Source organism: Pan paniscus, chromosome X (genome assembly GCF_029289425.2).
Source record: "Pan paniscus chromosome X, NHGRI_mPanPan1-v2.0_pri, whole genome shotgun sequence".
NCBI lineage: Eukaryota > Metazoa > Chordata > Mammalia > Primates > Hominidae > Pan > Pan paniscus.
Window position 1 is genome coordinate 120,172,502 of NC_073272.2, and position 14,299 is coordinate 120,186,800.

General features: G+C 41.7%; 1 protein-coding gene across 1 annotated transcript; it reads right to left on the bottom strand.

Annotated features, from left to right (window-relative positions):
* Positions 1 to 8,177: 8,177 nt before the first annotated feature.
* On the bottom strand, positions 8,178 to 12,806 carry C1GALT1C1 (C1GALT1 specific chaperone 1). Its single transcript, XM_003823133.5, has 2 exons — positions 12,291 to 12,806; positions 8,178 to 9,550 (listed from the first exon to the last, which is right to left on the bottom strand). Exon 2 carries the CDS (start codon positions 9,543 to 9,545, stop codon positions 8,589 to 8,591), a length of 957 nt encoding a protein of 318 aa, XP_003823181.1. The 5' UTR covers positions 9,546 to 9,550; positions 12,291 to 12,806; the 3' UTR covers positions 8,178 to 8,588.
* Positions 12,807 to 14,299: the final 1,493 nt, after the last annotated feature.

Here is a 14,299-nt window from a genome sequence, read left to right on the forward strand (position 1 = left end):
AATCAATTACTCCCTTAAAGTTCATTATAAGTGTTCTCAGAACTCTACCACCTAGAATTTAAAGACGGGAAGATTTACTTTATAATTTTAATTTCTTATCACGAGACTCGATTGTCAATAACTGTTAACGTCCATTTAATAATCTATGGTGAAATAGGTAATTTCTTCTTATTTTCACAAGCGTGTGAGTAAAAGACTGGGTTTTAAGCAATAAATCATTTGTTCTAACTAAGCACATGCTTGGAAAAAGTGCTATTTTTCCAAACGTATGCCTTGAAAACAAATACAATTCAATTGCCTTTTTGGTTCATGGGAAGCCATACTGCGGTGGCTTCCAAGGTTGGCCAACCTGTTTTTATTCTTACCACCTCTTTCAAAAAGGGATGTTGTCTTTGTCCCCAAATTCTGGTGTTGTCCTATGCTGATGCATAATGAAGCCCTGAGGCTTGGAAACTTGCAAACCAATAAGATGATTTAATGATGAAACTGCATGTCAGTTTGACACTGTCTATTAATAGTCCTTGAGTGAGCTTAAATTTGAGACACTTTTAAAAGCAGCATGTAGTTCCAGTTTTGCTTCCCTTATCAGTGGAGCTTGAGATGTCTGTTCCTGCCGACTGATGTTTTAACAAATTTTTAGTTTCTCATGATGTGAAAGATTTTTGTATGCACGTCTTAGTCTGGATACTGTTTTCATTAGTTCTAATGCTGCTGCATGCAAATTTTGTTTAAAACCAAAATTGACTCTTCACATCTGGACTAGATTGGACATGGTGAGGAGGCTGGAAGGAAAGTCCTTTTTGCTCGGTAGGCTCTGGACAGCTTTCTTAGAGTTGACTTATCCAGGATTAAGAAAAAGTTTTCTTTTGCGTGACTAAATTCTTTCCACAGTTTGCTTGTGTAAGCATTTTAGATTTAAGCAAGTTCAACTTGAAATATATTTGAATATAAAGTAGAAACAGCTTCATTTAATGGGATAATAGCAATCTCTAACCCATCAAATTAATATCTACTAAATAGCTTCCAAAAAGCACTGACTGGAAAATATTTTTCACTAGCATGGCTTTATTCAGTTTCAAAAACAGTAGGGGCTAAAATGTTTGGACATTTATCCTGCATTTATTTTGTGTTTCACAAGGTTAAAATTTTGTATTTTGTAAAGTGTCTGAAAAGGAGTCCACAAAGTATTTCTGCTTTCTTGCTCCTGAATGCAAAGGTCTGAGAGAAGGCACATCCTCATTAGCTTCTGGGTGTTGTCAAACCCAATCCTCTCTCAAGTACCAAATGCCCAGATATATTTATTGGGATGTAGGAATCTCACTTAAGCAGCGGTTTTTGCTGATATAAAGACAAACATCTTGATTAAAGTGTAGGGAGATAGAAACTATACCAATTTGGGCAATTTTGGCTCTAATGTCTAATTTGTTGTGAAAGGGGAAGATGTTCTAAGCTAATGTTCTTAAAAGTAACTTATGAATTTCTTAAAAATAGTTTTTAAAAAGCTGTTTCAGGAAAAGCTGTTTTATTGCATGGCACAGATTAAATGTACAGATGTTATCTTAAAACAATGAAAGAGTTCCCCTAATTTGAATATTCAATACCAGCTGTTATTCACATCAATATTTTAACATTTTACCATCAAGATATTTAATACAAAGGATTGATACATATTTAACTGTTTAGAATTCTAGTTAAACTTGTCCAGATGAGTAAGAGGGAAGGAGAAATAACATTCTCCAAGTACCTACCATGTGCACAAGCTCTACTTATATATCTTGCTTAATCTTAGCAATGATTCCATGAGGTAGATTTTAACTCTCATTTTACAATAGAGGAAACTAAGGCTCAGAGAGGTCATACAACTTCAGGAAAGTTGTATGACCTCTCTGAGGTAATAAATGGCAGAACTGGAATTTGAACCTAAGTCTCCTTGTCTGCAAATCCTGTGTTTTGCAGAAAACTCTCCTCTTGTATTTCATAAAATGTTAAATCTTGGCCCAAATTCAAATCACCATCTTTATGGGTTATTGGAGAGAGGTATAAGTTGGCAAGACTCTGTTCCACAATGGGAAAATATGGGTAGGATTTGAATGAGTAAGAGTGGGATACTTGCACAGTATCATATTTGTGTGGCTGGAGTAATGTTTTTCTGTTTCCCTCTTAGACTGCAAAGTGGAGTGGGAGAATCTTGAAATTGAACTCAGTCCTGAGGTCTGATTTTCCTATTATTAGTCACTTTCAAGCCAGGTGATTTGTGACCACTTAAATGTTACGCTATTTCAAAGTCTTCTACATCTTTAGAAAAGGACATGAGGGAGGGTTAGTTAAGTGGGGCAATGAGAATGTAGAGTGTAATGTGCAAAAGCAGGACTAGCAGTTGCTTTGAAGATATCTGGGGAAGGCCGGGCATGGTGGTTCACGCCTGTAATCCCAGTACTTTGGGAGGCCAAGGTGGGCGGATCACGAGGTCAGGAGATCGAGATCATCCTGGCTAACGTGAAACCCCGTCTATACTAAAAATACAAAAAATTAGCCGGACGCAGTGGTGGGCGCCTGTAGTCCCAGCTACTCGGGAGGCTGAGGCAGGAGAGTGGCATGAACCCGGGAGGCGGAGCTTGCAGTGAGCTGAGATCGCACCACTGCATTCCAGCCTGGACAACAGAGTGAAACTCCGTCTCAAAAACCAACCAAACAAAAAACAAAAATTAGCTGGGCATGGTGGCGCGCGCCTGTAATCCCAGCACTTTGGGAGGCCAAGGTGGGTGGATCATGAGGTCAGAAGATTGAGACCACCCTGGCCAACATGGTGAAATCCTGTCTCTACTAAAAATACAAAAAAAAAAAAAAAAAAAAAAAATTAGCCGGGCGTGGTGGCGCGTGCCTGTAATCCCAGCTACACAGGAGGCTGAGGCAGGAGATTTGCTTGAACCTGGGAGGCGGAGGTTGCAGTGAGCCGAGATTGTGCCACTGCACTCCAGCCTGGACGACAGAGCAAGACTCCGTCTAAAAAAAAAAAAAGATATTAAAATTAATGACAGGAAGAGTTTGGGTTCAGTTATAATTTAAGGGAAAAAACATTGAGGGGCCTAATCTACATTTTGCTCCAGATCCAATGATTTAATTTTTGGGAAGAAAAATCCAGTGATTAAAGTCATGCAAGGAGATGGCCTGGGGCTTGCTAAAAGTCAGGTTGCAGTTTCCATTGCATTCAAGAAAATCAGAAAAATAAATACAACTTTTAGAAGAAACTAAGTTTTCTCCCATTCATGTTTAGCCATTGGGGGGTCTCATACTTCTGGACTTGCTTAGACCTATGCTATCTAATATGGTAGCCTCTGCCCATCCATATGTGGCCACTGAGAACTTGAAATGTGACTAGTTTGAATTAAGATGTGCTGTAACTGTAAAATACACCCTGGATTTCAAAGACTTAATAAATAATGTAAATTATCTATTCTTTCCTGTTGATTATATATTGAAATGATAATATTTTGGATATGTTTGGGTTAAATAAAATATATTACTAAAAGTAATTTCACCTGTGTCTTTACTTTTTAAATGTGACTATTAGAAAATGTGAAATTAAAGGCTGGGCACGGTGGCTCACGCCTGTAATCCCAGCACTTTGGGAGGCCGAGGCGGGCAGATCACGAGGTCAGGGGATCGAGACCATCCTGGCTAACACGGTGAAACCCCGTCTCTACTAAAAATACAAAAAATGAGCCGGGCGCGGTGGTGGGTGCCTGTAGTCCCAGCTACTCGGGAGGCTGAGGCAGGAGAATGGCGTGAACCCGGGAGGCGGAGCTTGCAGTGAGCCGAGATTGCGCCACTGCACTCCAGCCTGGGCGACAGAGTGAGACTCCATCTCAAAAGAAAGAAAGAATATGTGAAATTATATATGGCTCATATTTTATCTATTGGACGGCGATGGGTTGGAGAAAAGGCAGTATTCCCTGAAGCTTCGTGCTAGAGGCACGTGCTTTAAAGTGGTAAGTATGAAAAAGATTCTCAGTGCCAGCATTCAGTCTTCCATCAAGCCAGGAAGTTTTTCCCTCTTCCCCTCAGATGGTACAGGGGTGGTATTTTGACTATTAGAATATTTCCATTAATTCAACACTTTGGGTAACTAGGTGGATGTCTGTATCATTCACTCACTAGATCAAAGCATTTTTTTTTCTAATGGAAGTCTGTCACTCATTAAAGGCAGTTATCCTATTTATCTCTCTAAAACCTGAGTCTTATTTTTAAGTCCTGCTCTTTCTGCTAGGGTTTTTGCCAAATTTCCAAAGCAATGGCATAACCAATGTGGCTATTCTTGCATGTAATCAGTAGAAACCTAAAGAAATGGGAACTATGTGGGTTAGAAGAAATAGCATTTATCAGGCAGGGCGCAGTGGCTCATGCCTGTATTCCCAGCACTTTGGGAGGCCAAGACGGGTGGATTACTTGAGGTCAGGAGTTTGAGACCAGCCTGGCCAACATGGTGAAATCCCGTCTCTACTAAAAATACAAAAATTAGCCGAGTGTGGTGGTGTATGCCTGTAATCCCAGCTATTTGGGAGGCTGAGGCAGGAGAAACGCTTGAACTCGGGAGGCAGAGGTTGCGGTGAGCCAAGACCGTGCCACTGCACTCCAGCCTGGGCAAAAAAAAAAAAAAAAAAAAAAAAAAGCATTGATCAAATCCAGGAATTTTAAGACAAAAGGGCTGACCACTATATTCTAGTACTACATTATTAAATTACAGTTTGTCTTATTGCTCATGCAAAGCTTATGTGAAATGATTATTTGACTATGATGAATTATGAGTTTGGGCTCTTTCTGCTTTCCATAAAGTACCAGGCCTACTGCCTACTGTTGACCTCATAGATACCCAATATATACAAAGAAAATTATAGTGTATGGATGCCACACTAGTAAAGCTGGATTTTTTTTTATTATGGTAGAGACCCTAGAGATACACTATGTCATCATTTTATACTTTCCAAACAAGTCATTTTCCCATTACCCTTTAAATGCTTTATAGTATTCTATTTTTGGTTATATTAGAATTATTGACTATAGTTATTTTTTGTCATTTTTTTCAAACTTGTAAAAACTGTCAAGTATAGTTATTTTTAAAATTTGGGGCAATATTTTTTTGGGGGGGAGTTGATAAACATTGCTGAATGTCTTTGTGTGCCAAAAGAAAGCTAACTTCTATAAACATATGCTTTTCACATAACCACTCAGGCAAGTACTGAGTGCATCAAAGTCAGCCCATACCAAAAGGAACACAATATTGGTTTTTTTTTTTTTTTGAGATGGAGTCTCGCTCTTGTCCCCCAGGCTGCAGTGCAATGGCACGATTTTGGCTCACTGCAACCTCCACCTCCCAGGTTCAAGCAATTCTTCTGCCTCAGCCTCCCGAGTAGCTGGGATTACAGGTGCCCGCCACCATGCCCAGCTAGTTTTTCTATTTTTAGTAGACACAGGGTTTCACCATGTTGGCCAGGCTGGTCTTGAATTCCTGACCTCAGGTGATCTGCCCGCCTCAGCCTCCCAAAGTGCTGGGATTACAGGCATGAGCCACTGTGCCCAGCCAGAACACAATATTCTTAACAAATGAAAGGGAAATTAGCGGTACATCATCATTAGACTCTATTTTCAGCAACTTTTCTATTACAGGTATGCCCTGCTTTAAGAACACCCAATAACTGAGTTTGTTTAAATGCATTATAGAAAAATCTGGGCATTATGAATCAGATTTGATACACAAGCAACCTTTTAGCTTACTCCCCTGCCAGCCCACCGCCCCCAGAAAATAGCCAAGGGGTCTAAATCTATATTTTGCTCCAGATCCAATGTTTTACTTTTGAAAAGGAAGATTCAGTGATTGAACTCACACAAGGCAATGGTCTGGGGCCTGCTAAAAGTCATGCTGTGGTTTCCATTGCATTTGAGACAACCAGACAAACAAATACAACTTTTAGAGGAAACTTCAAGTTTTCTCTTATTCACATCTCAGCCAGGAGTGGGATCTTACACTTAGAATTGCCTAGACCTGTGCTGTCCAATATGACAGCCACTAGCCGTATGTAGAGTATATTCACAATCCCGATCAATTTCCATCAGACCTCCATTTTTTCCAACTCTCTCATCATGAGTGGGGTTAGGGTTATTGTTTTCGGTTACTGAATATATTATTTTTCTATGTAAAGCTAACAGACATATATGGTGATCAAATCTGTAACCACAACCTCAGTAGTACTATTTTCTGTTATTGATTCAGATTTTATCTGCAAGACTGGCTGCAAGTAAGTTCAGAGAGACAGCATATTATTTGAGACACCTAACATTTCGTTAAAAAAATACTCAGTATCGGCCGGGCGCAGTGACTCATGCCTGTAATCCCAGTACTTTGGGAGGCCGAGGCGGGCGGATCACCTGAGGTCAGGAGCTTGAGAACAGCCTGATCAACGTGGAGAAACCCTGTCTCTACTAAAAATACAAAATTAGCTGGGCGTGGTGGCACATACCTGTAATCCCAGCTACTTGGGAGGCTGAGGCAGGAGAATCGCTTGAACCCGGGAGGTGGAGGTTGGGATGAGCCGAGATCACGCCATTGCACTCCAACCTGGGCAACAAGAGCGAAACTCCGTCTCAAAAAAAAAAAATATGTATAAAGATACAATCAAGAGCATCAATTTGGCTTGAAAGGCAATGTTACCTTAGTACTCATTAGCAAAACACACAATGCAATGCATTCTGACATGTTTATGATGATACTCTGATGTACTAATGTAAGTGAAGATGATAAATGCAATAGAAAAATTTTAAATATACTGGTGTTGGGGGCAAGGTGACACATAAGCTGTGTCACACTCTGAGAGATACTGTTTATTACTGTACTCACATTGAACATGATTTGATTGTAGTAATTGCATCTGAGACCACATATTAGGGGGCTTCATAAAGGGGTTTTGTTATTCTTCAAAACTAATAACGCTTCATCTTAACCAAAACCCTCAATGAGAATAATCAGAAATAAAGCAAAGTTTTACACACTACCCTGAGGATCAATAACTTCAAGCCCAAGGCCATCTTAAGGAAATTTTCTTTCTGGTTTGCTAAAGCTGTGGGAGACCATTACCATCATGAGGCCAGTTACAAGAAATATTGATCTCTAAAATGTCATGCTCTAACACTCTATGCGGACTCACAGCATGTGCTGGCCAGATTGCAGAACAAGTCAGCTCTAAGTATTTCACACATTTATCAGTAGAGGAGCTATTGCATTTACCACTGGATTAAGTTTCTGAGTAGCCATTGAAATTTGGGAAAAGGTATGGTAATGCAAAGTAGATAGGTTAGGACCTCCACACTGAAAACAGATATGGTACAGCTGTGAACATGGGAAAATTCCCTGAACTTGTACAAGGAAACAAAATCCAGAACAGGCTGGGCGCAGGGACTCATGCCTGTAATCTCAGAACTTTGGGAGGCCGAGGCGGGTGGATCACCTGAGGTCAGGAGTTCGAGACCAGCCTGGCCAACATGGCAAAACCCCATCTCTACTAAAAATACAAAAAATTAGCCAGGTGTGGTGGTGGGCACCTGTAATCCCAGCTACTTGGAAAGCTGAGGCAAGAGAACTGCTTGAAACCAGGAGGCAGAGGTTGCAGTGAGCCGAGATTGTGCCATTGCACTCCAGTCTGGGCGACAGAGCAAAACTCTGTGTCAAAAAAACAAAACAAAACAAAATACAGAACAGATTCAACTCAGGTAAGTGAAACTGCCAGATGGCCAAAACAAGTTCTTCAAATTTCCACAGAACTCATTGACCCAGCAGGACTATATTTTTATCCAAATTGCAGCTGGGAGCTTGATTAACTGAGAAACAACACAATTAAATGACATGACATTCTTCATAGGCACCAATCCAATGTCAGTATCTGCAGGCTGAAGTACAGACAGTTACACTGAAATTGCGTATGCTCTGAGGAATGACACTAAATTCGCTTCCAGGAAAATTACTCAATTTTGTAAGTAATTTTCAGTTTTTTTTCTCAGGGATATTTTTCAACTTTCACTTTAATTTTCTTTAGTTGCTTAGTTGTACATTTTGAGAAGGCAAATCCATTGGAACTTGGGGAGGCTTAGAACATAAATCAGTATTAGAAGTAAAGGGAACACACAGCTAAAAGTTTTACTTTAATCACAAATTCACAACTAGAGATATCATTTGCATATCTTAGAACGCTAAAGACCTGTTAAAATTTTTTAACCAATCAGCAAAAATATGTGCCCCACAGATTTCTAATGTTCATAATTTAGAATTTATCACATATAATATTTATTAATAGTTTATTTGCAAAATTATTATTCTTAAAACACTTCTTTCCAACACATTTACAATGTTCATGTGTTTTAAAGAAAAAAACCACCCTCATTTAAAAATGTACTACTGACTTTAATGTGTGGTTATACCAGTGCCACCAAATTAGAAAAGAAAAAGAAACATACAGCTGTATTGGATATGTAGTTACTACTACAAATAATGACAACACATGTCCTATACAAAGATCATATTCACGCTTTTCTACCACTTCTCAGTCATTGTCAGAACCATTTGGAGGTAAGAAAACCAATGCATCATTGAAAATATGCCCAAATGCCCTAAGGCGGTATACCCCATACATCATCACATGCATCTGATTTGGAGTCAGTCCATTAAAAGTAACAGCCATATCTGAACAACAGCCTTCTACTACCTGGTTGGGGTGATAAGTCATTGCCTCTTTAATAGAAAGCCCAACAGATTTGGTATTAAATACATCTTTTCCATCAGCATCTTCTGCATTTTCTGCAAATACTCCAGCATATTTCAGGCAAACTGCTAGCTGTTTATCTTCAGATATCTTCCAAATCATCCCTCCCTGTTCAGGACACTTTTCTGGGATATTGAGAAGGCTGTTAAGTCTTTTCATTGATTCTACACTTAAGACAATTCCTCCTTCCATACCCACATATTCAAGGTCTCCAGATTTTATAGTGTGGCCTAGATAGAAAGGCTGTGATGGATCCTTTTTTAACAAAAAATACTTTAGGTTTTCAATGATAGCAAACGTAGTGGGGCGTGCAAGGAAGAACCAGTTGTATTGGTCTCTATACTTATCAAAGGCGTATTTGTAAGCTTTTCTCATCATTAACCACATGTCATTTGTGTCCATATTAATTGACTCAAACACTTTAACATTTTCAGAACTGAAGAACTCTGCTTTGTCACAGTGTTTGGTCCAAGTCTCCTTTACTGCAGCCCAAAGACTCACATCTTTGGGTTTTACAAGGATAATACAGTATACTCGAAAGCTCTTACTGAGCTCCATGCGTTCATCCTCTGAAATTTTCAAGATATCTTCTTTGTTAGGAGCTTGTAGGTGATGATGCTCATGGTGGTGCATTCTATTTCCATGACCAATCCTAATGTGTCCTAGCATAGTGATCAAAGCACAGAAAATGCTTCCAAGCATCACACCCTTCAAAAAGGAGCTGCTTTCAGAAAGCATTTTTCCTATAAAGAAGAAAAAGACTCTTAAAATACTTAATAGAAAAAGATTAGTCTATAAATTTGATTTGGTATTCCTTATATACTTACATTTTGCTTTTAATGTTTTTTTAAAAAGGTTCCCAAGCTTGAAATCAAGTTAGTTGCATATAGTACAAAAGGCTCTCAAAATCTTTAGCTTCCAATGGAATCTGATGACTGTTTGGTATAAACTGGAACTTTACAACAACTCCTCTATGGAGAAGTTTGTTTTGCACTTCATCTATGGGGATTTAATAAACCCTTGAAACCAGTGTTACAGAGGTTATCCATCCACCATTCTCTTTAAAGAATTTCACATCACAAGCTTGCATTATTTAAATACCTCTAAAAATACAGTGAACTTTTACACCAAAACCTTGGGTTGAACAGATAAAACCACCTATAAATGGCAAATCACCAATGGTATTGTGCTGACATTTCTGTTCTCAACATAGTGCTTTCTTTAACTGATGGCTGCTGTCCTTAAGTGTTTTGAGTAAATCTAAACCAAGTTTCTTGAGAATAACACCATATAGGTTAATATTTACCCTTTTGTTCCTAAAACTAAATGGTTTCCAATACAGTATCCCAACTATTGATGTAATAGAAGCCCATAATAAAAAGTTACATTTTTTGGATCAAAAAGGAATATTGATAGATATATCTGGGGCCCATTAATAAACATTTTCATTTCCTCAAAAGGAATTTTCTTCTTCTTTGGGGAAGTAAAAATGGAAAAATTTACACTTTTATTTCAATTAGAAATTAAGAGGCAGGTGCAGTGGCTCATGGCTGTTATCTCAGCATTTTGGGAGGCTGAGGTGGGTGGATTCCTTGAGTTCAGGAGTTCGAGACCAGCCTGGGCAACATGGTGAAACCTTGTCTCTACCCAAAATCCAAAAAATTAGCCAGACGTGGTGGTGGGTGCCTGTAATCCCAGCTACTCGGGAGGCTGAGGCACAAGAGTCTCTTGAACTTGGGAAGCGGAGGCTGTAGTGAGCTGTGATCTCACCACGGCACTCCAGCCAGGGCATCAGAGTGAGACTCTGTCTCAGAAAAAATAAATAAATAAAAGAAATTAAAAGCTGACATTAAATAAACTTGTTGAAAAAAATTGTATGTTAACCATTTATTCTAGTAAAGGCTGAATTTTCCAATCTTCCCTCCATCTTCAGAAAAAAGCAATCTATTGAGCTACTTAGACTTCCCAGTTTTCTCTTATGGTTGAAAGGAGCCTTAGAAAACTACCCAATGTCAGTCACTTCTCTCATTTTACAGAGAGGAAATGGAAGTCCACAGAGGTTAAATAACTGACTCAGTCACACAGTTAGACAGTGGTATAAGTGGACTAGAAACCACATTTCTCAATATCAGTTTAATGGTTTTTTTCCATTACAGAAGAATAATTGCCATAGTGCTTCTACTACATTAGAGTTTAATAAATGGGTTACTGAATATCCTTGTTTTCATACAAATGGAAAAAAAGTGGGATCTGTTGACCATAACTGATATTTTGCACCCAACAGCACCATATTGCTACAAGGAAACCACTCCTGTGGTTTTCTGCTAGAGGAAATGGAATTTTGACTTCTACCAGAAAGACAAGGTGTGGAATAGCTTGGCAGATGTAATTTCTGAGCGGTGGGTGGGGCAAGAGGCAGGAAGACTTTCCTGTGTCACTCACAGAACTTGGTCAATAAACACAGTTCCAAGAAGAGAAGTGACAGAAAACAAGCTCGGCATAATATTAGAATTGTCGGCTGTGTGCAGTGGCTCACGCCTGTAATCCCAGCACTTTGGGAGGCCGAGGCGGGTGGATCACCTGAGGTAGGGAGTTCAAGACCAGCCTGGCCAACATGGTGAGACCCTGTCTCGACTAAAAATACAAAAATTAGCCGGGCATGGTGGCATATGACTGTAATCCCAGCTACTCAGGAGGCTGAGGCAGGAGAATTGCTTGAACCCGGGAGGCGGAGGTTGCAGGCAGTGAGCCAAGATCGCACCACAGCACTCCGGCCTGGGCAACAAGAGCGAGACTCTGTTTAAAAAAAAAAGAAAGAAAGAAAAAAGAAAAAGAATTGTCAGGTGCACTCTAAGATTAATTTATATAGGATTTTTGTATTTCATGTCACGCAGTTTTCATTATTTCTGGCCAATACATAATTCACACGTTTCTTTGCTCAATTATGGCATATGTGTCAGAATTCTTCCTGATGGTGATCCTACTCCTGGCTGCAAAAATAGTGATCAAAACTCAGTAAGTCTACACATTTTAAATAAAATAATTTGCAAAAATTATTCTAAGGAGATTTCTTCCCCATCACAGAGGCAAAAAATATAACACTAGGGATGCATATGATAGGATACTTTGTGCAGAAGGAAACTTAAAACTGCACACGAGCACAAATGAAACAGAAACTACCCCAATGGTTTTTAGATGAACCTTTTTGGGTGAAGGTAGTTGGGGTGAAGTACGGAAAACGAAGACGAAATAGGGAAGAGAAGTGAGAGGGAGGACATGGTAACCTCGATATCCCTCTGAGGGACCAAGAGAGCGCCCCCAGGAAGAAGACTCTCGGTCTCCTGTCCTGACAATCCTCCCGCTGCACCTGCCCAAGCATCCCGCGTGGAGCATGCTGGGAAAGGGCTGGGGCCCAGGCCTCCCCCAAGAGAGGGAGGGGAGTCAGGGTGCGCTTGGGGTGGGGGTCGAGGCCCCGCCACTCACCCGCGTCTAGAACGGCTTGGGGACGAGAAAGCGCAGCCGCGCACGGGTTTCCTCTCACGTTGGCGCACCACTCCGTTACGCTCCTGGCCAGGCTGTTCTAGCTGCAGGCGGTGTCCTCTCGTTGGTCTCGCTAAAGGTGGGGAGGGCCAGGAAACGAGCGCCGTGAAGGCGGGGGTAGTGGGGCGGGGCAAAGGAGCCGGCGGCTGGGCGGAGCCGTCCGTTTGCCCGCCCGCGCAGGCGTCGGAAGGGCCGGCGCGCCCGCTGCGCGCACACTGCGTGCCCTTTCTCCCCGCCCCCTGCCGAGTTCAGAGACTTGCTATAGGCCTGCGTGACCCGGGCGCTCTCCTTTACCCAACGGGCGCCCAGAGAAGAGGCCGTGCGTACGACTCGCTGACACCTCCCATTTCACCTTCCTGGCATGGAAATTGCGAGAGCGAGAGATTCTTGCTCCCGGTGTCGCTTTTTATCAGACCTCTTGATGGTTTCTCTGATGTACCCCTGCGTCCTTGAACCCTCATATTGCCCACCCCCCCAGTACTCCTGGGCTGAGACCAAAACGCAAGCCACTGAAATAGTCACGTAATTATGACACCAACGGTTTCCTATTATTACTGGAATGAGATCTGAAGCCCCACTGCCTGGAATCCAATCCTGTCTTCACCACACCTTTTGATATCCCAGGAAAGTTACTTCACCTCGCTGTGCCTCAGTTCCCTCATTTGTAAAGTACAGAAAATGTCACAGTAGTGCCTATTTCATAGAAAATTAGATGAGATAGTGCATATGACTCCCTTAGCAAAATTTCAAGCCTAGAGTAAGCATTTACTAAAAAGTACTGGCTGTTATTATTCACCCCAGTATTTCTAGTACTTAACCACAGTGCCAGCACGCAGTGGACAGTAAATATTAGTGGAATTAATGAATATTAGAACTACAGCTGAGGAACCAGGCCTAAAAAGGATAAGGAAATTTCAAAAGTCCACACAGCAAGTTAATGGCAGAGGTGGGACTGGAATCCAGGTCTTTTTTTTTTTTTTTTTTTTTTTGAGACGGGGTTTCACTCTTGTTGCCCAGGCTGGAGTGCAATGGCACGATCTCGGCTCACTGCAACCTCTGCCTCCCGGGTTCAAGCGATTCTTCTACCTCAGCCTCCCTAGTAGCTGGGATTACAGACGCCCGCCACCACACCCGGCTAATTTTTGTATTATTAGTAGAGACGGGGTTGGCCAGGCTGGTCTTGAATTCCTGACTTCAGGTGATCCACCCGCCTCGGCCTCCCAAAGTGCTGGGATTACAGGCTTGAGCCACTGCGCACGGCCCCCAGGTCTTCTAATTAAGAGTGCAGAGCTCTCTTTCCACGAAATATTTGATGTGTCTCTTTTTTTTTTTTTTCTTGAGACCGAGTTTCGTTCTTTTTGCCCAGGCTGGAGTGCAATGGCGGGATCTCGGTTCACTGCAGCCTCTGCCTCCCGGGTTCAAGTGATTCTCCTGCCTCAGCCTCCCTAGTGGCTAGGATTACAGGTGTGCGCCACCACGTCTGGTTATTATTATTTTTTTTTTTAGTAGAGACGGGGTTTCGCCGTGTTGGCCAGGCTGGTCTCGAACTCCTGACCTCAGGTGTTCCACCCGCCTCGGCCTTCCACAGTGCTGGGATTACAGCTGTGAGCCACTGATCTGTCTTTTAAAATTCATTTTTGGCCAGGCGCAGTGGCTCACGCCTGTAATCCCAACACTGTGGGAGGCCGACGCAGGTGGATCACCTGAGGTCAGGAGATCAAGACCATCCTGGCTAACACGGTGAAACCCTGTCTCTACTAAAAATACAAAAAATTAGCCGGGCGCGGTGGCATGCGCCTGTAGTCCCAGCTACTCGGGAGGCTGAGGCAGGAGAATGCCGTGAACCCGGGAGGCGGAGCTTGCAGTGAGCCGAGATAGCGCCACTGCAGTCTGGCCTGGGCGAAAGAGCGAGACTCCGAGGCGGGCGGATCACGAGGTCAGGAGATCGAGAC